At 34.9% G+C, this 27,304-nt stretch overlaps 1 protein-coding gene across 1 annotated transcript; it reads right to left on the reverse strand.

Moving 5' to 3' along the window:
• Positions 1-1,827: 1,827 nt before the first annotated feature.
• Positions 1,828-26,865, reverse strand: LOC144436780 (adhesion G protein-coupled receptor L1-like). Its single transcript, XM_078125640.1, has 24 exons — positions 26,856-26,865; positions 25,483-25,569; positions 19,973-20,155; positions 19,377-19,640; positions 17,314-17,655; positions 16,006-16,204; positions 15,555-15,664; positions 15,109-15,258; positions 14,049-14,152; positions 13,331-13,522; positions 12,185-12,253; positions 11,406-11,520; positions 10,455-10,610; positions 10,039-10,253; positions 9,287-9,336; positions 7,702-7,759; positions 6,314-6,467; positions 6,076-6,142; positions 5,693-5,759; positions 4,986-5,080; positions 4,609-4,735; positions 4,135-4,305; positions 2,588-2,675; positions 1,828-2,062 (listed from the first exon to the last, which is right to left on the reverse strand). The coding sequence occupies exons 1-24, from the start codon at positions 26,863-26,865 to the stop codon at positions 2,025-2,027; spliced, it is 3,111 nt and encodes a 1,036-aa protein (XP_077981766.1). The 3' UTR covers positions 1,828-2,024.
• Between the last annotated feature and the right edge of the window lie 439 nt (positions 26,866-27,304).

The following is a 27,304-nucleotide window of genomic DNA, read 5'->3' on the forward strand; positions in this document are numbered from 1 at the left end:
TTTCGTCTCTGGTGGAATAAATTTCAATTTAATTCAATTTAGAATCGCATTTAATAAGTTGTAAGTGTTGAAAGTTATGCAATCACTTATTATATAATTGCAAAAGAATTGGCATGGCATCGTTACCAGGCCCAGTAAGGTGTCACGTACGGTGGTCAAACGTCAAGTCACTTATATACGTGCTGCATTAAAATATTAACTTTTGACTATTACAGTAAGAGAATGTCATCCTACCGAATACGTGTATATCAATCAGTACTAACTGAGAACTGCCTGTCGTAAATACCGTTTGTAAAAGGCCATTGCAGAGCGCAAACTGGAAAGTGAGCGGAATACTGTGTCCCCGCTCAAATTGGGGTATCGTCACCTCATAGTACCGTTTCTTAAGAGCTTTGTCCCTTGGTATTCTATAGAAATGTAAATCAGGCATGTTTTTAGTATTGTTCAGAGATCGAAGGAAGCAGCAGTGCTCTATGGTTAACCAAGTAACCCATACCATGTATACCCCCAAGGCACACAGAGACAGGAAGTAGAGCGCCACGATGGCAAATTTTGGAAATGCCTATTGACTACAATGACACGCCAAATTGATGTAAGGAACGTTTGTTAACATCGAAATGATCGCAATCAGTCAAGTAAGTGTTAAAGGTTTGTTTATTATACAGCTTGTGTACTTGCACATTTTTAAATATATACATGATAATATATTTTATGAATAACTTTCTATGATTCTTTATTGGTTCGCCTTTGGCGACAACACGCATGCGCTAAAGTAGATGTTTTTTTATATACACGAAATGGGTTGTACCCTTGTCCAGCAAAATTTAGAAATGGAGGTGAATCTATTAAAATTTGAGCATGTTCCAAATCGGTAGAACAGCCCTTCGTCAGTTGTTGTGTTGACATTTAAATTCTACAAATCCCTTAAAATTGTGAAAGCAATTATCTGAGTCTGTGTAAATAATTTGAGACAAAAGTGAAATAATGACAGCCCAAGTAATAAACATTATATTTTTGGGGTACTGATAAAAATAGTTTTGGTAATAATGTTGTTAAACAACATCGGGAATTTCTACCGATATGATTTAATTGTAAAAGGTATAATATTATAATCATGAAAATTGCTATTGAGTGAAAATCCACGTGAATTTTGTAAGAAATTGGTGCTATATGTATGCATGTTTCTTATTTTGCTATATGGTTGATACTTTTTTTATTGGTAAGAGCGGTGCAAGGGTATTAAGATGCAACATTCGTAACACAGCATGAGCTGTCGCGCACGTCTCTAATACTAAGCGGGTCTATGCTTGTAAGATCAAACACTTAAATAGACCCTTCCTTGAACTTGTCATTATATGGTCAAACAGGGGTCGTTATGTAGATTAAAATAAATCAAGTGGAATAGTTTATGCTTCCGGTGATAGCAATTGTTGTTATGGTGATACTTGTCAATTAACTGCACTTGATAAAATACCAGACGGTAGGCAGAAAACTTGACAAGTGTTTACTATAGATCTAGCGTGACATAACATTAGGTGGTTGGCGACATAAATCAGCACTGAAAGACTGGCCTCATGGTCATTTTGACACTATTTACAGCATAGCTTTATTAGATTGGCTGCAACCAAATGTGGTTGCATTGTGCAGGATATTGAGCAGTTTAGCACAGTCATGGTTTAAAAGCCTGACAGGGCTGAATAATATGATGTGTCTATCTTACAGTCTAGTGCAGATGAAGTGTCCACAATAACTGAACTGTTCTTGATCTCCTCCAATGGTCATGTGATATACATTTGGCATACTGTTAAAAGAGAAACTTGGCAAATATGTAATTATACTTTTAATGTTCACCAAACATGGTAAACTACTGTGACTTAAAATATCTTAGTATTTGTAAAAGTCAAATGACATAATATTGCTATTGATATTACTACAAAAAGTGGTGACTTCACCGGTGAATAGGCTCATTTCAAATACGTTCTTTCACCAAGTCATGCTTCCATTCACTGTACAGTGATGGTTTGTTAGGAAACCGTATACTCTCCACTGGTACCCATGTCTCCTGTAAATGAATGCATAATGAAGATATATATTTGCAAAGTTGTGGATAATAAGTAATGTAAATATATTGTGTTAACTGGATATGCATATGTGTGATTCAAATCAATATGCTTCATGATCAGGTACAGTTTGAAGAATGGAGTATGATTTACAGGGAAATAATATTAGAATTTTAATAGTAAAAGTAGTAGTTCTCGTGATCTTTCAATACCTATTAACTTAATAGTCCTAGAATCACAGTTTTTATAATCCAACTATTTATCATTTGTTTTAAAATTAAATTTTTTGTTGATTATGGTTGTGACCATGCCAACATTCAGCACAGTCGTTAACTACATAATGGCGGACACAAACACATATATCTGAAAAAAGTAATATAAACAAGCTCGACAACCACACGAAATCTTCGCCAAATTTAAGAATATATCAAAAATATCATATCAATAGCAATCTAATATCCAAACATAGTTTATTTCACCAGTTACTAATCACAAAAAACAATCAAATGTCATAATTGTTTACTTACTCGGTGGCCTCGTTCTTATATTTGATATTTCTACACTTTCAGATAGGGTACTTGTCACACTAAGACAGCTTTCACCGTGTTTGGCGCCCTGTAGGGAAAATGAAATATAATTGTCAATCTTTTATTAAACTCATGTAAGCGTCTGTGTGAGTAATATTAGGTATACATAATGTTTACTTTTCATCGAAAATACCTTTCTGTAACATTTCATACTAATATATACAATTCACCACCTTTTTAAACAACTAAAGATTCTAAACTGAAAAAACTACGAAGCCAGTGAATGATTGTGTTTGTACACTCTAATGAGATGAAAATTTGCTCAGATGACTGACTTAAAATTGTATCTGATTCATCAGAACGTGAGTATTCAAAAACAAGTTTTATTTTGCTATTTACATATGAAAGAGATAGACGGACAAACCACAGACAGCGAGACAGACAGAAAGATAGATAGATAGATAGATAGATAGATAGATAGATAGATAGATATATAGATAGATATAGATAGATAGATAGATAGATAGATAGATAGACAGACAGACAGACAGACAGATAGATAGATAGATAGATAGATAGATAGATAGATAGATAGATAGATAGATAGATAGATAGATATAAAATTTACGAACTCACTTTTGTGTTTAGTATATTGATATATATAGGCAAATTCTGATACTAAGCTATTTTAAAAAGACTCTAAAATCGGTTCGTCGTCGTCCGTACAATGCCTTGAGTGTGTGTTGATGTCTAAAGTGGTTGGTTGAGAGTCAATATCAAATTTGTATGGCATTTCCTCTCAGAGTTTATCAAGTCATCGCTCAAAGGACTAAACACGTAATGGCATAATGTTGGTGCTTGATTATTGATTCTATTTCAATCCACTTTCACAATTAGGTCGATGTGGCCTGGTGTATCGTTGGTATCAAATTGTTTAAACTGTTTAATGTTTTATGTGGGAGTACATATAATCGATCAATCAAAATCTATACGTTCCAAACTAATTAATTGTTATTAAGTAATATATAATATGATGTGTAACCTGAATCTCACAATTACTTACAGCAATTGACGGTACAGTATAAGATGTTAAATGTTTATAATTAGGAAATACGTTTTTAGCGATGTGTCCATAAAATGGTAACTAACTCTAAATGAACATTTACAGGACATTTTTAACATTTGAATCCAGCTAAATTTAGTGATTGGAAATGATTGATATTCAATTTAAAGGCAGACGCAGACGTTGGTCGTACGACATACCCAACGTCGTTAGATTTCTTTAAACCGATACAGCAACGATACATGAATAAGTACAACGTATAACGATCCACACTAAATGACTGTAATTCGATACATCATTACGAACTCTTTATGATCCAAAACGCTCTAAGTACCTTTGTATAGCAATCAATGATGGTGTAACTGGGGAGAGGTTCATGCCAAATATATATCGAATTTGGTATTAGAAATTAGTAAATGTCGACCATTTCGTCTAACATAATACATGCTATTATTGGTATTGAAACACTTATAGAAATCGTTACCTGTGATTGCGACAAGGTCGTGCTCACTACTTGTGCCGACGTCTGAGGGAAACTTGCAACATACTTATCCCTAATGAAGCTAGGAACTCGCCGGGAGCGACGCATCCTCTTGTCAAGCTCCTTCTTCACTTTGTCGTTCAGGAGACAGTGAAAGATAAAAATAAACAAGCCCTGAAGGAATAATAGATAAAGTGAATCCTCAAAAATATGAAACCACAAATAAAGGTGCATACAAACCAAAAATTTATACATTTAGTAACATATGTGTGTGGAGGAATATTTTTGTAATCATTTTTTGACTACAAATGAACATTTGAGATTTTATAGGTGACATATCCTGAGGAAAATCAGGAAAATCTTAATAATTGTGCCAAGCTTTTTTCAAAAAAGAAGTCGATATGCAAGTTATATACCCTAATAACAAAAGGCCAAGAATGTAATACTGTTCGTGATATTTAGTAATACGACGTGCACCTGGAATGAATTCAGCAAGGTGAATATGTAAGCGATAGCCACAGAATCTTCATTGACGAACATTAGGCCAGTTATCCACGTCACGCCCAGTATACAGACCAAGATAACGGCCCCTTTAGCCCACATCCTGCCAATATACAGAAATTCAATAACAATTACTTTACAATATTGTCGTCTTCAAATGTTGTTTGGAAAAAAGACCAATCCAACCTTATGCTTTTTATTTTACAGATTTTCGTAGAGCAGTGTTCTAAGGATTAGCTTTCCTTGACCTTGATAAGAAATTTTGAGTAGAATCGTCGATGGTATTACTTATTTATTTTGAATGTATTGAACTCATGTTTATATAATGTTAAAGATGTACAAATAATCCTTACCTAACCTTGTGTGATACGGAATCGTCATCTTTAGCAGCAATCGAACGATGTGCGTACGCAACACGTAGTGCCATTACCAAGAATACAATATTTACCTGTAAAACATATCACCACATATAATAATAATATCACCACATATAGTAATAATATATGTTATGGTTTGATTTATGAATGCAAAACATAATTTTGATGATGCGGTGAAAAAATCCGATGTCATCCCGAAATCTGGAAAAACCTGATCATATTGTTTTGTTCAATTCAAATATTGTATGAATATAACGAACAATTTCGTGTCAATCTTCACGTATCCGGAAATATAGTTAATTATCAAGATGACACCTACCCCGGAGCAAATACAGGTACAGAAGTTTCAGCATTTTTCGGAACGATATGCATAATGATAAAATTGAAGATGCGTGCTAATGTGATCGGTGTAACAACCTATGGCGAACCTTGATACTGTCCTTTGCAAGTAATGCTATTTAATTGTAAAAGACTGTACTTTTCCAAAATATTGTAAGGAATTTAGAATCAGTTTTAATATCGTTATTTGATCATACTAAATTCTCAAGACCAACTAATAACTGCAAGCTACTATTTTTAGAGTGGTGCATAATTCTGTTGTAAGTGAATAATTAACGGAATGAAGAACCAAGAAAGACTGCTGAATAAGAAGGGGTCTTTCATAAGTTTTGACAATATGTTACCAATGCAATAGCTGCAACAGGTCCAACAAAACTCCAAATCAAGTGATACTTTGTCGTCAACCAGCAACTGTTGATGAAAGAAAAAAGAAGACGATATTGTGACTATAATTCGAAGAATGTTTTAGTTATAAGATAAAAAACATCCTGATAGACAGACTGAAGTGTGTGACACAAGAGAAAATGTCTCAAATTCTTAATTTAAAAGCTCGGTTTTTGTATAATGGATATCCTCCGAAACAGAAGATATAGTTATATATATATATATATATATATATATATATATATATATATATATATATATATATATATATATATATATATATATATATATATATATATATATTACCCGAGCTCTACTGAGTAATGCATATGAGGGTACTTACTATAACTCTGTCCCATATCCGTCGTACCGTATACCAGCTGATATACCAACGATGATCAAAGGAAACCCTAGAATATCATCATAATCAAAAATTCGTTTTAAACATTTGAATTAAAGTTACGTGAAAATTTGACATAGTTTAACAATTTGATTTTATAATGAATATCTTTTTAAAAAAAATAGAATTACAACAGCTATTATGGTAATTTAGAAAAAAAAATGACATGTCCATTACTTACCATAACCAAAGAGGTAATATAAATAGATGCGCGACTTCTCCTGCGCAAACACCAAGACCAGCATGATGTAAAGTTGGATGCCTTCTAAACACATCCAGGCAAAGGATGCCAGGAAGAAATAGTGCATCAATCCGGCCAAGACAGAACAGAGAACCTTAAAAGCAATGAACGTTTATTAGCGTTGAAAATCATCTGACATATATGCATTTCAAACATACTTGTATTCTGATACCATATAGAATCCGTCACACTGCCCTTTATGGTTTATATAATGGAGAACGTCAATGATGTACTGGTCAAATCATGTAAATGTTGATCTCTCCCGACTTTTAGTAATGTTAATTTTGATTCACAAAGCCTACTAATACAACCCAGTATAAGGTAGTATTCGTAAATTAATATTAAAATGCTACAGTATTATGCTTACCTTAAAATAACCTTACGTACATTTAAAATATTCATAAAATAGACTCTCTGGGTTACACAGATCCCTTGCAACAGCGAGTGTTATATTTCTTAGTACCTAAGGAATACAGGTAACACAAAAGCCATCCCTATGTAACTTTATCAGGCATCACTAGGGTAAGAGATACAGGATGCATTCACACATCACACAGTGATCAATTGCAACGTACTGGATAATATCATTAATAAAACAGATGTTGGTCAATAGATCGTACTTACTTATTTATGGAAGGTACATGCATAATTAAAATATTAACCTTATTCTCTGTCCTGGTGATACCGACTATGAATATCAACTCGGCTATTAGAAGGCACATACACAGGTTTCTATGGATACTGTTCCTTACACACCACAATGACCTGTCAGATAAATTGATATTAAAACTGATTAACACTGCAACATGAAATATTTAACAATATAAAACTGATAACAAAACACATTCCATCTCTATATACTACACATCATATTTGATTATTTTCCCCTAATAATGATAGTAACAATGCAGAATACTAGAATATTTATCTAAATATATATACCGCTGTATCAATGTCTATAGACTAATGTTTGAAGAATAGGATATTATGTATTTTACTTGTAATGGAAATTTAGAAATTACATTTCTTGCCAGGGCCACGCGCAAAAATGAGCTTTTCGCCCAACTGATGAACTTAATGTAACCTGTGATTCGTTTGTAATATCCGATGTATAATGAGCGATTCGTCAGGCCAACATACTAAGTACTTATGGGAATTCGGTATGACAAATAGAAAGTTAAGAGGGGACACGACAATATCCAAATGAATTAGAACAACATTTGTTTTAACTACAGTTTGATGACATTTATATGATTAACTTGGCATATAGAATAATTATATGAAACTTGCTGGTGTATGCTCAAGCTAGTGATTTAACATCAACTTACCTGAAGCATGAAAAGACGATGATACACATAGCCAGGCAAACTATAGATATGATGCATCCTATGTAAGATATGATATTCAATGCCATGGTGTGACTGTACGAAAGCTAAAGGAATACAAGAATACAATTAGTATGCATTCAGTTGGTCGTTGTGAATGTGAAGAATTTCTATAGCATTGCTGGTTGTAAAGCTTATAATCCCGCAGAGGTATTACAGAACGAGTTGTGTATATGATTATACTGACATGAGTGTATGATTCTATTTGATTTATACTGTAATACTTAAAAGAAATGTGAATGAATTAATAACTTATTAAATATTTTCATCACGTACTTAATATCCAATCCAATGTAATATTATGTAGAACCGTGTTGTATCGTATACCATCATATTTACATCGAATTATATCATATATTTTTAATACAATCAAATCATATCTACCTTATCTTATTATGCTTTGTAAAATGATAGCATACTATATCTATCGCATCATGTGGCACTGTATTAAGCATAGCTGCTAATATAATATCCACATACAGTTTTGTATCACATCTCATTGTCTACATATACGAAAATTGTCCCCATAAGGTTTCTTGTAAATTTGTAAATTTACTTTGACCTTTGACAGGGATCTTATGATATTGACTACCTAGTGGATTACCGCGATTTCCCATCAATCAGTAAAACACTGTACTTGAAGCACACAAATATCAATATGTCTTTTGAAGTCTTACCGCGGTGCCATGTACATCCATCAAAACGGCAAAGTTGGTGAGATGATCACACGCACAGACAGTATGAGTTGAGTTTTTAGTAATTGTATAACATCCATCCGTGGACCAATTGCCTTTATCCATATTACTGTTTACAAATATATCGCACACATATTGTGGTGAGAGAACATCATGTAGGAAATACAGTAGGTACTTAACAATAACAATTAATAAGGATTGAGTGTTTTAAAATTCTACCGGTTGTGAAAAGAGAAACACTTCTTGAATTGCTGAGGGCAAACATAAAATTAAACCATGCCAAAAACATGAAGTCAGCTGCATGCCGTGACCATATGTGTTTGAATTTCTAAACTCCTTGTGCCTATCTGTCAGTCAGTCAGTCAGTCAGTCAGTCAGTCTGTGTATGTATGTATGTATGTATGTATGTATGTATGTATGTATGTATGTATGTATGTATGTATTTATTTATTTATTTATTTGTGTGTGTATGTATGTATGTATGTATGTATGTATGTATGTATGTATGTATGTATGTATGTATGTATGTGTGTGTGTGTGTATGTATGTATGTATGTATGTATGTATGTATGTATGCATGTATGCATGTATGCATGTATTTATGTATGTATGTATGTATGTATGTATGTATGTATGTATGTATGTATGTATGTATGTATGTGTGTATGTATGTATGTATGTATGTATGTATGTATGTATGTATGTATGTTTGTGTGTATGTGTGTGTGTGTATGTATGTATGTATGTATGTATGTATGTATATGTGACTGGACATTATTGTTGAAATGTCATTAACATAATGAAATGTCATTAACATAATATGATTATAGTACCTTTCTGAGTAATTCCAAAATGCGCAGGTAGAATTGTCGTCTTTGCTCTCCTAAAATATAATGAACGAACGGAATTGTTATTTTAGTACAAAATTAATGTTAGCAACTTTAAACATACAAAAAATCTGGTATATATTCGCTAATAAAAGTATGGTGACATCTGACATTTACTCTCAATTGAAGTGTATACGTATATAATATTGTTACTTGACCAACTGATGAAATATTGATATTCACTAAAAGTCATAACATTTCAGTCTTGTAAAATCCATTTATCGACTTTGGCAGTTGAATTTTTACAAAATGTCTTATTACAGTCATGTAGGAGCGGTTTAGGAGTTGGTAAGAATCTGTACCGACATTATTTACACCGAGAGACATGTACACTTACACTAAACGCGCAGACACAAAAAGGAACACCAGGCTGACAGACAGACATACAGGCAGGTAGGTAGGCAAGCAAGCAGACAGACAAACAGGCGGACAGGAAGGAGGTAGATATGAAAATAGGCAGACATACATACATGCATACATACATACATACATACATACATACATACATACATACATACATGCATACAGCCAGCCAGCCAGCTAGGGAGACTGACAGACAGACAGACAGACAGACAGACAGACAGACAGACAGACAATACGGACTTGAAACAGTTACTTTAACAATTACCCTGGTTTTCAACTCTGTTAAAATCGATTTCCATAATCAATAGTCAAATCACCAATTACTGTTACACTACCTTTAAGTGTTCTAAAACGATGTGAACCTCTCCTCCAAGCTTTGTGTAGGCGACCTCATCAATCGATACAGCTGTAACCATGGTATTAACAGCCATTTTTGCTAGCTCACTATTTCCATCCTCACTCCCAGTCTTGCTCTCTTCTTGCAAACTACCCTGTGACGTCAGCAGGTCTTCTAGGTTATTATAAGCCAGGAACGTAACTTTTCTGAATTCTGTTATTTGACGTTGTGAACGAATGAACAATATTCAATTAGGAGAAAGTTCTGATTTGTGTAACCGTATTTAGATCTATTTTCTTTGCCATAATCATAATACTCGACTTATTTTTTTTTTATAAATCTATTATACAAAATAAGTATTGGCGAGCTATTTCGTGTGTTCATCTCAATAAATCAATTCCGTCTTCAACTTACCACTTTTGTTAACACTCTGTTCCAATATAGAATCTGGAAGGGTAACAGTGACTTGTCGCATTTCGCGTTTGCCGCCTTCGTTTACAACTTCCAAATCCAACTGGACAGGATCTACATGCTTGTCGTTTCCTGTTTGAAGTGACATCACCTGCATTACTAGGGTGAGAAAATAAAATAGGTTTGAAAATGATTAGATTCAATATAAAGCCTGATGTTTGCTTTACGAAGTACAATTGGCTATAAATGGGTATAGTGTGAACATCAGAAATTATCTACAAACACTCCATGTGAACACCTTATAAGGTCTCAATCATACGATTCTGATAAAAAACAAGTTGTCGCTCTCATAAACTTCAGGGTAACATTCCCAATGCACATTTTCTTAAACATAATGCATGCATTTGGTACCAAGAGGGTCAACATAGTTCAAGACGGTAGACCAGTTTGCAGTTGCACCAACAGTAATGCATATGACTGTATACGTAGTTGGTAAAGTGGAAGCCATGGTGTCGACCAATAAATCGAATGACCCTAACTTTTTTTGATACGCGTATGAGGTAAAAGCCCATGATAAAAAAATAATGCATACCAGTCCTGTAGCACCTTGATAACAATCTATCCCACGCTTCGACGCCGTTCATTGACAGAGGGCGCTCCATTGCGTAATAACAATTCGAATCTGGAAATCCGCTATCGACATCTTTCTCGTGAACGATGGAGAAACGTTTGTGGGTAAATATACACGTGTATATATTGACGGCCTTGTTAGAGAAATCATTATGCTCTAAAGTAAATGTCGGATGCGTCAGACGTAGTGCATGTAAACGATCAGCTTTACGCTACGCGCATGCATGAATTTCACCGCAAATAAAGCTGCGGTTTTAATTTCCAGTTCTGCAGTATGTGACCTTCTGGACAGTGGTAGTTACTTATAATATAATGAATACTCACCGATGTTTTGCTTTCTGAGGTGAACTTTGTCCTCTTTCTCAAGCTGATTTGCCAATAACATAGCACTTTCTTCTAGGTTGTGGACAAGCTTTGTGGCTGACGCAGAAACTTTTTCCTGGCGAATAAATTTAAAGGATACTATTATCAGGGTTTTATTTACATTTTGTGGTAATTTTGTCGATATTTGTAATAACGCTGAAATTTACTATTAAAAGACGTTTTTTATGGAATAAAAATTGAAATTTGTGATAAATGCCGAAATTTGCAATAATAAACATGAACGACAGATGTAATAAAAATTGCCGACAGTTGTAATAAATTTCATGTAATAAAATTGCAGAAATTTGTAATAACACATGAAATTAATGAGGACCCTTCCATTTTGCAAGAAAAAAGGTTTTCTAAATAAGAAAGCAAATAATACAAAATCATCACATCAAACGAAAGTCGATTCTAAATGTATTATGTTAACTGGTGAATAAACCAATTAATCGAAAAGTTAATCAATTTATTAACTTTTTTTGTGTAAGATTGAATTCACTTAAAATGTCTCATTGTATTATTTAAATACGTTGTCTTCGTGTGTCCGGGAGAGATGTTTCCTTTGCATCACCATATTCCTTTCAGTTTTACTCATTAGCATGTATTTATTCATAATTGATCTGTTGGAGCGTATGGTACAATGTGGACTTTAAATCACAATGAATTGGTGTAATGACCGTCTGAGTAATAACTTTGTGAATGAAACAAGAAATATGGCCGTAAAGGTCAAGACTCACTCCAGGAATTTGGATCCACTTTGCAACATTATCACGGTCCAATAGATTACTGCCAACACTGAAGACCCCCTGCAAAGCAACCAACAATGGACAACTCTATCAACTTGTAAATTGCCAAAACAATTTTGTGTTTTGACGAGTTTCTAGGATGCAATCCCAAATATACACATCAAAGTAGCTATGTAGGGATATTTGCCCATATTCACAAAAAAGGGACTGTCATATATTGAAAGGTGATTTGCATATAGTAATCATTTATAGATTGAAGAGTGTTACACAGGAGAGAACGATATCTTTTCATTTCCCTGGCGAGTACTGTGTACGATCACCAAATATTATGTACAATCTGTTTTCATGGCAACCAATTAACACAGTCGTGTCATGTTTACAGGCTGCAGAGGACAGTCATATAAACTGATAACATGTTAGCAAGGTCTACAAGATAACTCAAACTAGGGAATCCTTGCTTTGAAATTAATTGCACAAAAGAGGATCACGATCGATTGGAGATTAGATCCCATAATTGTGTTCAAATCATTCAAGTGCATTAGAGTAGCAATGTATGAACGATTTTATGTCACGTATAGATAGATACCGTGTGGATTACGGTGAATTAACCAATTTCATGGTTATTGCTGAAAATCCAATGATCAGTGCCCTATTCATAATCCTGAATACACACATTGACGGATTCCGCGGTTTAGATGTATGACTGTCAATAATCCGACTAAAAATCCGTTAATGTTTACATGAAACATTAATGAACCCTAAATGAAAAAAAATCTACTTGATAGCAAAAGTTTAGTGGCTATGAATCATGAATGTAGGGGTATCGCTGGATCGTTATCAACTCCCACGAGATGAAAATAGGTAGACTGGTGTGTATAATGTATTTTTCCAGTCTCGTAAATCGTCACAGTTTAGTTGAATGAAATGTCATATATCATTTAAGATAACTGCGTTCGATAGATAAGTGTGCGAAATAACAATTGTGTATCTGATAAAGTGCGAGATAGCGACATTTTTCGATGTCTACGATCATCCCCGGCCTTGTGAGAAAGATCAAAGAACTCTCCACATCAGTCATAGTAAAGCTGGCCGACTGTTACCCGAATGACTGATATATCATTACGTTTGTTGCCTCACCTCTGTAAAGTTCATAGTGTTAGTTCCTATCTCATTATCATCCATGCCAAGCATTTGAATCTTCTGAAGATGTAACAAGTCGTCAATGATACTAACAGTGTCCTCAATATCTTTACTATTCAAAGTGTCTTCGGTATTGGTTTCCCTGTCAACAGAGGCTGCAATCTCCTGAGCTGGGAGGTTGTCATGGATCTGTGTAACACGGTAAAGTAGATATTCAAAGTGTTTACACATTCGCCTCAAGAAAGGAGGAGGTAATGTTTCACAAATTGTCTCAAAATTGGATTTTATGTTTGATGTAAACAAGTGTCACTATCAAATTAAATGCTCACATTTGAACTGGAATTTGATAAATAGAAATAACCATTAATTTTAGTAATGTTAGTTTTGTCGGATCAGTAGACGCACAAAACGACCATTCATTCTTTTCCAACGCCTTGAGAAGCATACATTCCATTGCAGCATCTACAAACACATAGATCTAAAGCATTCACAATACAACCTCTATCCTACCAGGTCCCCAATTATAAAGCTTGGTTAATTAGGACATTCATTCGGTATAAAATGGTAGTAAACCGATATAGGTAAATGGCCAGATACACAAGTATTATCAAAGCTAAACATAGCAGTGAGCAGACAATGAAAACAAGTACAATTAAAAGAAAGCAGATTATCAATATTTTGTTTGATCTTAAATAATATTAAAGTTGTGTCTTACCATTTCATTAGCTTTGTTGACCCATCCGGAGATACAACTTGCAAAGTCCGCTCCTTCCGGGTTCCACTGGGCAGGATTGCTTAGACACTTCAAATATACCAACCCTTGTAGTGATCACAAAAAAATACAATATGTTATTGGTAGGTTATATCACCAATGTATAGGTTTATCTAGTTGGTGAGTTATATATGATAATCAAGTCGTAATCGCCTTTTAATGCCATTGTTGTCATCTGAGGGCCATGACCTTAGTTAACCATTGTTGAGATCTTATTTCTTTACTTGGGTGATTTTAGAAACATACCTACACACCTACAACCTCATTTCAACTATTGTAACATAATCTATATTAACGTTTATGCATGTACTGGACGGTATTCAATTTCTGATCTCATAAATGGTAGTTTCCTTGACACTTTAGTATGTATACGCACGTTAAATTAGTTATTGAAACGGCTATGTATCATTGCTAAAATACCAGGTTAAATTTCAATTCCACTGGCAGCATATAGTCAGATGATGGATACGATTAGTAAGAAGAATACTACAATTATGTTTGAATAAGGAAATCTTAGCCTCCCACCACCCTCCCCACTCCCACAAACACACATACACACAGTACGCGTAATTTCATCATTTAGCTGTTTAATATTTAACATATACAAGACTCGTAATTGAAAGGTGTCAGTTGTGATATCTATAACTACGTCGATTAAATCAATACGGAAAAATACTGTGGAAGCCCCATCTGGTAAATGTACATGTTCTAGTGGAAATATTCTGTCTGTCTGTCTGTCTGTCTGTCTGTCTGTCTGTCTGTCTGTCTGTCTGTCTGTCTGTCTGTTTGTGTTTTGGTTTGTTTATGTGATGGTTGTTTCATTTTCGAAGACACGTAGCCAGACCACGACTAGACAATGTAAGCTAAAGTATTCTAACACAATCAACCTAAGCTCAAAGTTCATTAAAAAAATTTTGTTAATAATAATTCTCTGACTCTTGAATGAAGGAGTTTGATTTGTAAATAAAACAACACCAACCAGCAGTTATTTGTGTCTAGCTACCTTCTTTGTTTTCAGGACACAGGGCTGCAGCTGTATGTCCTTGACGTGTTTCAGGCCATGTAATTCCATCTATAGATGTGTCAGGACAATACTCTGGATCAATGATAACAGGAAAGCCGTCAGGGAGCGGATACCAATCTCGTTCTGGAGCTGTATAGAGAGTAAACCCTCCAAGTTGCTTTTGATCGTTTAAACTAGGAAACTACTTAACAATACATTTTCGAAATATTGGAATGATTACATAAAACTTTAAAATAAAAGAATTCGAAATTTCAGTTAGATAAAAATATCTTGTAATCTACGCACAGAATACAAACTTTGAGATTTTTAAATTCCTCATGAGACACAAAGCAATGAAAGTTGTTAATCAGTTCACATTGTTTACACATTTCTGAAACGTTAAATTGTACGCAAGGCAATACAATGCGAATGGAAACCAATCTTACCTTGATCTACACATCGATATCGGACCTCTAGATATTTGTAAACTCCAGTACAAGGGTCGCCGAAATATACGTTATCAGCTGAGAGTGTACAAACCTTCCTTCCGTTACACCTGAAACATTCATAGGGCAATAAAGTTGAAGTATTTTTGCATGGCTGTTCCTTGACATGCATGCATGCATACATACATACATACATACATACATACATACATACATACATACATACATACATACATACATACATGCATGCATGCATGCATGTATGCATGCGGACAGCCAACCAACCAGCCAGCCAGCCAGCCAGAAAGACAGACAGACAGACAGTTTGTTTATTGATCACCAAATGAATATCACCAAATCATGGTTTATACATCCTTAATGGTATAATGTGACAGACATACTGAACCCGCGCTCGCCATTGAATTCCCTGCTTGTAAGAATATACACTCACCTCTCAGAAACTACAACCAGTGACGTCATAGATCGACACTCCCCTGTCGATACACCCTGGACACTAGTACAAATATCTCTTTCCAATCTTCCATAGTTGGCGTATTCAATAAATATGAATGGTTTATCGTTATTGGTCTCACAGCTGATACGCTGTCCTCGGTCACGCTCACATTCAATTGTGGGTAGAGAATTGGGTTCTATAAGTAAACAATGTACACAAGGCATATATATATATATATATATATATATATATATATATATATATATATATATATATATATATATATATATATATATATATATATATATATAATATCTTTCTTTTTGTGCAATATGATCTTCCAACCAACCAGTCTTGTGATTGCAGTTTGCTATTTGTTGTGGTTGTTATCAATTGATACTGGGACAGATCTCACTTCCTCACTCGTTAAAAAAAATATACAAGATAAAATATAAAGTTATTGTTACAGTACCGATCGCTAGATCTGGCAAAACTGGGGGGGGGGGGTGCGATGATTGATGAACCTTGGGACGTGTAAGCTATTCATAGGTCGTATATACAATTTGAAGACTTTACAAGAACGTAATATATTTAAAGCGTGTGTTGTCTTCTTACAGCTTTATTAATTGACACACCAAGCGCCTAGTTAAAGTGTGTGGGAATGCACAAAGGAGTGGACGAATGAACGCTTAAAGAGATATAAAGACACTGTGTATACGTCAAGTATCATGTGCTGTGGTTTCCATTTCAACAGTAATATCGGTAGCAGAAGGTGTTTACAAAGGCCATGATTCAAATTTTTGTGCTACAATGAAAATCAACCGAGCAGCAAAATGAGAATGGACCCAACAACGAAACACACTTAGCTGATGAAAACCTCCTATCTGTATTAAACATTAATACAACGTAATGACTTCAACATTATCACTTATAATTATTTAGTAGGTCACGCATGATGTTCAGGGACCTGTGGATTTTGAGCTTTCGTGTCACGATTGGAATGTTAAGTGTTAGCAAATTGTTCTTCAAAGTTATCATCTTCTTTTTAGTTAAATGTCAATAAACTGTAGTCCTGGTCATGATATAGAAGCCATTGTTTGTCTTCAAGTATATTGAGAACTTCTAAACATTATACATATCTGAAATAACTGGATTTCATATGACAAGTTTTCTCTGGGATGGACAAAGCATATAGCAACTTCCTATCGTAACTTTTTCCTGGTATTAATTATTTTAGTCACTCGCATTCGTTTTGTAATTGTAGACAGAAATCGAAATACAGGCTTTAAAATAATTATAACTCACCGCGACATTCATACAAGACTTCGGCATATTTGTAAGTGTGTGGACAGATATCTGATGTAAATCCCATCGTGCTGCTGGAAACGATGAAAGAACATTCTTGTCGACCGTTACAGAACACAGACACGGCATGCCTAGCTCGGCTGCTGTTGAATCGACAGCTATCCGTAATGGAATCTGAATCAACACCTTCACTGGTACACAGCTCTGACGTAGTGGAGTGAGACCAACGTCCATATTCCGCGGTTAGGACGTTTATTTCATCTACTCCATCATTTATATCTGATGGACATCGAAGACTCAATACGTCGTTGTTACATGCTAGCTCACGGAACTGCTGTGCATCTGCAGATATATTGAGACAATTTCCACAATAAGACTTACAGTAATGGTAAATCAACGAAATCAGATATCGTCACGTTATCATCAGATAAAGTCACGTAACGCATTAAGTTTGGAAATATGACGTTTGAAACAAAATAATGTGTACTGACCTGGTATTCTACGTTCACAATGGTAGCCTTCATACGACGGGTGACACAGGCATTGATATGTCCTCTCTTTTGCAACGTTGATTAAAAGAGAAATATAACCATTCAATACAACAATAGCTCAAAAACAATACACTATAGAATGCGTTTTGTATATTCTATAATACCTATATGTTACTTTTCTGTATCGATAAAAGTAATATTGTTTATATGGGATTTTATCTGTGTCTGTTTCATTTGAATTTGGTGGTGGAAATTTGTGAAACTCCTCTTTTCTTTTGGATGAGTAAGCCACTTCTTTTAAAACGGCAGTGGCGTTGACGTCGCTTCAAGTTTTTGAATCTACATTTTTTAGTGAATAATTATTTTAACGAACTAGATTCCAAATGTCGGATGATAATGGACAACTGAAATTGTCAAATTCTCCGTTGTTATGATCTCCTTGGCGGCAAACAAGCGAAAGCACTCCTTTTTCGTATTTAGTGAACTTCACCAGTGTTTGGATACAAATATTGGACATTTTGTAGGCTAACCATGCAATTCAGACTACATATTCCTGTTATCTTATTTTATTGAAGTTTGGTGAGAAATTGATGAACGGAAATTTCCTAGCTCAAACTGTTTGTTCGTGTCTGTTTGTGTGTGTAGCGTTTACGATAACACGAGTTCATTTCACGGTCTTGGATTTTAGAAGGAAAGTTAATTGTATTGTATGAGTCAAGTACAATATGAGTAGCGATGCACTTGAATGATCACATGAATACAAGAACGGTTTTCAGACAACCGTGTCCGAGGGGAAATGAGTCGAATTTCACTATTTGACGTTTTGTAGAAGTATTTCCTGACCTACAAGAAATGTCAAACTTCAATTGCAATATTCGTTCAAATTTGGCTATATGTTAACTACTTCTGACAATACAGCCATCACTTTTCCTTCCAATAGAACTTAATTCATTTGACTTAAATAACCAGCTTGGCTACAGTAACTGTACAACATACACACTATAACCAAAGTAGACGTATAAGTAAAAAGACTTAATGTACATTTGATCACAAAGACATTTATAAAGTTCAAATATTGGACACGGATTTAACTTTCCCATTAGGCTCAAACCAAGCATGTTAAAGTAATCCCTACGATGATCAATGCTTCCTCTCTTTGCATTTATTTCCCAGGGTATGAAAAACCCACGCGCGTGTATACCATCAACAGAATAATATACCGTTAGCCTTTCCATTACTACACATATATGTGAAAATATTTTTGATAATTTTTCCCCAAAATAGTACAAATAAGATTACTTATCAGTTACATAGAAGACTCATCCTTTCTTATCTAGGTTAACCAAAAAGTACGTATATCGCGAGTTGTGGTAAAATAAATCTGGTGAGAAAAGATATTGCGAACTATTGTTTGTTGAAAATACTTGAATATCGAATAAAGTGGTAACATCTGTTATGGTTTATATAAAGTAGGATATTTAAAAAAATATATATATTTGTAAAAACAACAACAACAACAACAACAACAACAACAACAACAACAACAACAACAACAACAACATTGCATTATACCTGCGATAATCTGTTGTATCGAAGTCTCACAAATCGAATATTTTTTGTCTGCACACTGACTAGCTTTCCATCGAAAGTCATAGTCTTCTAAATATTCTGTGTTCAACTCCAAGCAATTTTGTACCCTTGGATTGTCCCGTGGATCAGGTGACTCGGGTTGCCAACTCGTCACTGAATGATCTAACCCAGACCACATCCAGACGCCCTCTCTGGCGATGTCGTTACCACCAGTCCAGAAACCCGTTATTTTTTCATTAGTGGAAACTGAAAATAGAAAATGTTTTGTTTGATTAAAGCTTAAGAAAAGAGAGGTGATCTTGATATATGGCCACTCGATATTATCACATCTACTAGCCTTACACAACGATGCAATTACACACAGGCATACACGCATCAGAGATATATACGCATAGTATTACATACACACACACACACACACACGTTTTTTTAACTAAAGCGCACGCAACACAGAAACTCTGACTTGCTACTACTGTTCAACAACTTGTCAGACCATGGAGGTAAATAACATAGAATACAATACACGAACCCATTATGCCGATTAAATTAAGTATTCAAAGACAAACAATAAAGTTTACCGTAAAGCTCATTATCAATAACATAAGATTTGATTATATCCATCTCTTCTGTCGTTTCCAAGGCAACAAGAGTGGCCGACTTCTCCATACAAGACAGGCTAGCTTCCTGCCAGTTGCTTGGTCTCCTGACAAATTCATAACAACGTGTTCCGGAACACATAACAGGGCTTTCATATCCATGGGCTTAGAAGGAAACATAAGTTATTACATTTTGACGATACAAGTTACATGTATGTAAGCCGTTGTAATGCTAGACACAAACAGTGCGTTCCAATTTTTTAATTTATAGAACAAATTGACCAGGTTTTTACAAATGTTGACATTCAGTCAAATATAGTGGTTATATTTTATACTTTAACATAGAATGCGCCTTGAACATAAACTCATTAAATATTGTTGTTACTTTGTTCAACGAAATTCGAGTCAATTGGAATCCAATATGGCCGCCGAGTGAATTACTATTACTATGGGAAAATAAATCACTGACGATTTCCTTGCAAACAAGACACGGAACCAATGAGTTGCTAAATGATTCGGAACGGGCTTTTATATATAACCAAAGCTGGGGAAGGATTGAAGAACTGTGATATAGGGAAATCTGTCTCTTAGGCACATGCGTACCTTAACTCCGAAATGAAATAATGATTGAAACGAAAAGATTAACGAAAAACTAAATTTTCGTCAGATATTATAAGTCAGAAAGTGTACATATATGAAAGGTTAAAGCTTGTATCCCCATACATGATACGTGCATTGTCGAGTTTTATTTCAACGTTACTCAATGAGGAACGTCTGATATGGTTATCATGATGTTATACTGATATAGAGCTGAGAAAATGAAATATCCTGATAATGAGACAAAGAACCTTATCATCAGAATTATGTAAAGTATAATGATTTTTGACGTCATAATTTAGTGTGCAAAAACTACATGGTCCGTTAAGTTTTTAGTTTGTTGGAGTTGCAGCCATAGAATAAGCATTCTATAGTCAATATAATCAAGTATAATGATAATATTATTATTATTATACAGGGAATTTAACGTTAGCATGGCAATTCACTCATTATGGGACAAGACAGTTCCTCCAATCAATCAGATAACGTTGTCTGCAACATAAACAGTTATACACTCTGAGGTGCCATACATGGGTTGGATGGAGACGTAGATGATGATATTGAAATGGTAATTCATCTGTATTGTTCCAAACACAACTTTGAAAATTGTAACTGAAATCTTCGACCGCACACTTTCTTTGCCGTTTTTCTGTAGGAGAGCAAACAGTTTAAACCATATAGGAAACATTCAGTCCATGTATAACCATTGCCGCAATAGCGTTAGGGTGTTTCTACTGCACTCTAAGAGAATAGCAATGCTTATCACTTTTGTATGTATGTGTTTATGCAAGTCATCCTTTTTGAGCATATGGTATCTCTGTTACTGTTAGTCTTTATGCGAAAGGCGTGATGCCTCACGATCAGTTAAACGGCAAGGGCACCTAGACTAAACAGAGTGACATACAACAAATGCTAACAATGTCACTTATAATGACGCTGAGGAACATGCCAACTACACAGTATCTCAAAATATTAGTGGGGACGATGACAACTCAGAATTACAAAACATTTAATTACAACATGGTGAACCCTGGTGTTTTTCCTGATGTGCTTGTTAGACAAGTGTTAGACAAGTAAGAACTGGGAGGCACTGGAGTCACTAGCTAACTTTTTTTTTCTAATCGTATACGAAACACTACTACTTGTATTATCCCATTCAGGCATATATATACTTGATAAAAATTGGAATTCTCAACCGTCAGTATGAATTTATTATGAATTATTCAATCACGCAAATTCCAGGGTTCTGTAAACCTGTCATTGAATTAGTTCTACATTGGGACTGTAAGTGACAGAAGAGAATTACGCCACTCGTTTGAATGATAGAAAAGACCCTTGTGTGTAGTGTAACAACACAAGCGAAATAACAAATTGAACATTTAATGATGTCGAATTCACACGTCTAATATATTTAATTTCACGAACACGATATTTTGTAAAAGTTGTGAACCGAACTCTACGTGTTACGCATGAAGGAAAACCTATTACTAACTGTAACGGAAAACCGACTTAACGCTAATGTAGGTTTGATACAGATTAAATTTAGTGTTGTTCAATGTGGTAGATTACAAAAGTGGGTTATAATTAGCATATAGTGGGTGTCTTGGTTATGGTGATATAATCACCGTGTATTATTAATCAATAAACCAATAAAGGTAAACACTGGAAGTTCCCTAAAATAAAACACGTGAAAGTCTTTAACAAATAAACAGGAACAAAGCTCGCTGTCAGAATAAAAACGACGCCCTGCCGTGAGTGTAAAATAATCAATGTCCTTTAATGTAATAGCATATACCAATACGCTGAAAAAAATAGTTAATCTCTATAATCTCAGTTAGCTGATAGCGTGCTTTCCATAGTCTTAATAATTTCATGGATATGGTTAGTTTACAATATACTGACTATTCTTGATAAATAACTCTCACCTACAATATACACTGAAAATGATAAATAATGGAATAATTCAGAAACTCGTTTGTGCAATTATATTACAATGTTGAATTATTTATACGTGTTCTTATCGCATTTGAAGACGTTGTTTGTTACTAATGATGATGTAGTATGCGTAATTAATATAAATAGTACTGGCAACGTTAAAGACAAATCAAAACATGTATTATGTTTAATGTTTTAAAACGGCGCATGCGTCGCTCACCAAATTTAAGACAATATATCAAGACCAAGTCGCTCATAGACAACCAAAAGGTTGTATCAGAACGCCATCTTGAATTGAGTATTGGGATAGAATGCATATATACTCACCATCTTTCGTCGCTTTGAGGCGTGAAATACAAACAGAACAAAAGAGTATAAACTTTCTGTATTTATTTATTTATTTATTTATTTATTTATTTATTTATTTATTTATTTATTTATTTATTTATTTATACATGACGTATATAATTGCAGTGGTTTTCATAGAAATGCAAGTCCTTTCAAGAAAAGTTTCAGACTCGATGTCTGAACGGTTACTGTATGTTACCTTATGTCATTGAATAATTAGAATTGGGATGACAGGCACTGGAGATTTATTCTTTTGGGGATCGAGTAAAGAGGTAGGGGTAGGTCGGATGTCATATTTTGACACTGTATGGCCAACGCTGTATGATTGGAAGCGAGTGTCTATTTGGATTCGCGACCCATATACTGTCATACATCTGTGCCTGGCATATAGCTACTGACGAACACAGAGGAAAAAGGTCTGGTGAACAGAAGTTATTAATCATTTCGCCTCTGCAAGCATGGGGAAGATAGATGGCATATTAAGGTAGCCCACTCCATATTATATTATAACCACATGTATGCACAATAACTATATCCTAACCTAAGACCTCTAATTGTACGAATGCGTAGCATAAGTTGTATTCCATAATGGGAGAGTGATGGTGAAGCAAATTATACATGATCGATCATATGTATTCATTTTGTATATTCTATGCTTAGATTAATATTGATATCAAAGGTGTAGTCACTTAAGCCATTAATAACGATGCTGGCATGAGGATTAAGCGATATATAAAATTCTGTTAGTTATTACGGATAGATGTTTCTATGGTGACACGGCAAATAACAGAATCAGACCTCTGTGCGTTTTGCGTAGTTCATCGCTGGAATAGGACTTCATATACGATCCCGTACACGTACATAGATCTTTGGAATTTCACAATTCGCGTTTTTGGTATTACAAAAGCATACCTACGTACTGTTGAGAAAGAATATTTATCGCAGTTTGTACCGAGTGAGGTAATAACTATTTTTATGACTAAATTTGCGTTATTAAGTAGGAAATAAGTGCTGAGGTGATGACACGTTCCTAAAATTATCCGTAAAATGTAAACTAAGTTTTACCTTCAAAAGAACAGACCGCTGTGAATTCAATTACCGGGTGTTAGTTTTTATTTAATCTAGTTGGGAAGGACGTCTTTCTTTTGTACACAAATACCATTACTGAATTAGTTGTAGTTTTTACAATGAGTCTATCGGTTAAAATACGTATAATTGAACACTACGAAAACATCGACATTCCCATTTTCCCATCAACAATAAACTCGTGCAAAATTAAGTAATTACGCAGGGAATTATTTTCCAATCTGGAAAGAGAAGACTAGAGTAAAAAAAAAACATGAACTGTGCATTTTGGAAGTTACCATTTGTGTATGGTAAAATGCCATAAAGATTGCATGTATATAACGTCTATAGAAATGTCGTCTGCTGACCAAAACCAATGTGCTTCAAATGGTGAAACTCTTTTGCTAACAAATATGTTTAGCTGTAGCTTCGTTATCAGTAATCGTTTTGCCCGATGTATACATTTGAATAAATTTTCACGTTAGGACATATTTAGTAAATGTAGTTGGGATCAGGTGCAACGAAGCGAATATGTCCACGTCAGGTCGAGTTTCAAAAACCACTTTATCATTTGCAAAACCTGGCAATAGATCAGTTTGTTAGATATATGTAAATGATTATGAATAATCTGCTTTGCAGTACAAGGTATATTGACCTTTGGCATATTACAGTGTGTTTCTGTCGACCTAGGTAACATCTGTCTTTATGAGGATTTTTACAGCTAGGTGGGTCGATTTGTCACTTTGAAACACTTGATCGATCACTGTTCTGATGAACAGAATGTATACATCGAACGACATGCATTTTTCATAACACAAGTCATGCATGACATTTGACAGCGAGGTTAAGCTAAAACACGTTAAATGGTAGATGGAAATACTGCGTCTTTGTGTATGCCTGCTTTCTGAATCTGTTGTAAAATTTGTCACGTTAAGTTCTCGCTCTTTATTGCTGTGTATATACGTAGGCACACGTCTGTCTGTCTGTCTGTCTGTCTGTCTGTCTATCTGTCTGTATGTATGTTTGTCTGTGTGATTGCCTGTCTGCTTGCCAGCTGTCTGCCTGTCTGTCAGTGCCCGCCAGTACACCCTCCCCCTCTCTGTCTGTCTGTCTGTCTGTCTGTCTGTCTGTCTGTCTGTCTGTCTGTCTGTCTGTCTGTCTGTCTGTCTGTCTGTCTGTCTGTCCGTCCGTCCGTCCGTCCGTCCGTCCGTCCGTCCGTCCGTCCGTCCGTCCGTCTGTCTGTTTGTCTGTCTGTCTGTCTCACTCACTCTCTCTCTCTCTCGATCACCTTTACGACTGGATTTTACATATTCCAATCACATCGACGTTAAATGAAAGTGCGTGCATTGACATTCAACACAATCAATTTCATCGGAAAAAAGTATAATTATATTCTATTAATAATAATGTTACGATAATATAACGTTATTACAGGAGTCGTATTTCATCGATTTCACGAAATTAATATTTGTGTCCAATTAACAAAAAAGTGATATGTTCTGGAGTTTGTTAAATCGTTATTACAGACTGATGCTTATTATGCTTACCGAGTATATTGATACAGGTTCCACCATTTAGGCAGGAGTTGACTGCACACTTAACGGCATTTGGATCGAAGTCAAGACTGCTAGTTACTGGAAAGAGAAATAACAAACGCGCATGAAAGATTCTTACTGTAATAAAAACGTGTATGTGGAAGTTCATACGAAAGTACCTTTCGACGATCAGATATTAAAATAATACTGTAACAAAAAACGGTTTGACATTTGAAAAAAAAGTAACGATTGTTCTTATCTTTTTTACAAATTGCTTGAATTTTTCTTGAGTCATCATATCAAGTTATACTTAGCAATTACATATTGGACAACAGATCCATTACATTTGCTCCCTGCATTCACGATAATCATGAGTGACATAAAGTCGAATTTCATATATGGACTGGTTACATGTGTCACTCTTTAGATATCTGCCTAAACGCTAGGAAGAAAAGTAGTTTAGTGAAACTAAATTCGTAAACAGATAATCTATCTAGTTATCCTTTCAAAAAAGGTAGAGAGAGAAATTTACCCCCAAAAATGCAGAAAATAAGTATTTTTTGCAAATTATTTGGCGGGAAATTAACGCAATTTTATTATCAAGTCACAAACAACTGTTAGTGCTTCTGTTTTAATCTGTGTTTCTAGTCTAAAACCAAGATGACACCTGACGTCAATATATCGCACAAACTAGAAATTTATTCAGGTAATAATGTCGAGAGGAAAAATAATACAACTGAATCAAGCCATAAATGGGCTATTAGTTTCATGATTCAAGTGAAACATTTAGTTGCGCTAAATGCTATTTGTTTTTCAATATTTTGGCGGGAAAGTAACATCTAAAAGTATATCAAGTCGTGAATAAGTATTAGTATAATGATTCGTATGCTTGCAACATTGTGTCAAATATTTTTAGCGGAAAAAAGGTGTAAAATTATTTCATGAAATTCACTATTCACAGATACTCGTAGGCATACGTACATGTATAAGCTACCATTACCATATGCAACACAACTTATCATTTGTGTGTTTCTGTCACCCAACTTGATTCTCGGCTTGCATTGAAGGTGTAGATACATGTCATTCTGGAGGAGTTAGTTATTTACTTCAAATCAAATCAACCGTGAGATACCTGGCTCCATTACAGCTGATGCATTAAGGACTTTACAAAGCATTCTATATTTTCTTACGGGAATGTTGAATGATCGTGTCTGATTAGAAGATTTTCTTCTAAAAGGATTTTGAGAGGCGTAATGCCTGTATTTCTCTAGCAGTGACCCAGTACGTATATTGATTAGTTCAATATTCTAGTTCCAGGGTGTAACTAACTAGATATGTCATGGATGAACTGTGTTTCAGCAATATCAACCTTTGATTACACTTACTCTCCAACATTTTAAAATAAAGAAGATAAATTTGCCACTTTAGTGTACTTTTCAATTGTAAGATTTAACTCACTTAGGCAGCTATGATCAACCAACCGTAAACTTGACACCAAATAATAGACATACTCTTAGAGAAACATCATAATCTCTCTATTTCTCCAACGCCCGCTCTATTTTGCCATTCTTTCATTCAATCGTCCATCCGATCCGTCTGTTCTCATCAGTATGTATATCTCGCTGTGTATCTCGCTGTGTATTTATCTGTCCTGTCCCTCCGTCTCTACCCTGGTCTCTTATTTTTCTGTCTCTGTCTCTGTCCGTCCGTCTGTCTGTCTGTCTGTCTGTCTGTCTGTCTGTCTGTCTGTCTGTCTGTCTGTCTGTCTGTCTGTCTCCCGCTCTGCCCGCCCGCCAGCCCGCCCACCCGTTCGTCTGACTGAGTTTCTGTCCGT

Source organism: Glandiceps talaboti, chromosome 6 (assembly GCF_964340395.1).
Source record: "Glandiceps talaboti chromosome 6, keGlaTala1.1, whole genome shotgun sequence".
NCBI classification, from domain to species: domain Eukaryota; kingdom Metazoa; phylum Hemichordata; class Enteropneusta; family Spengelidae; genus Glandiceps; species Glandiceps talaboti.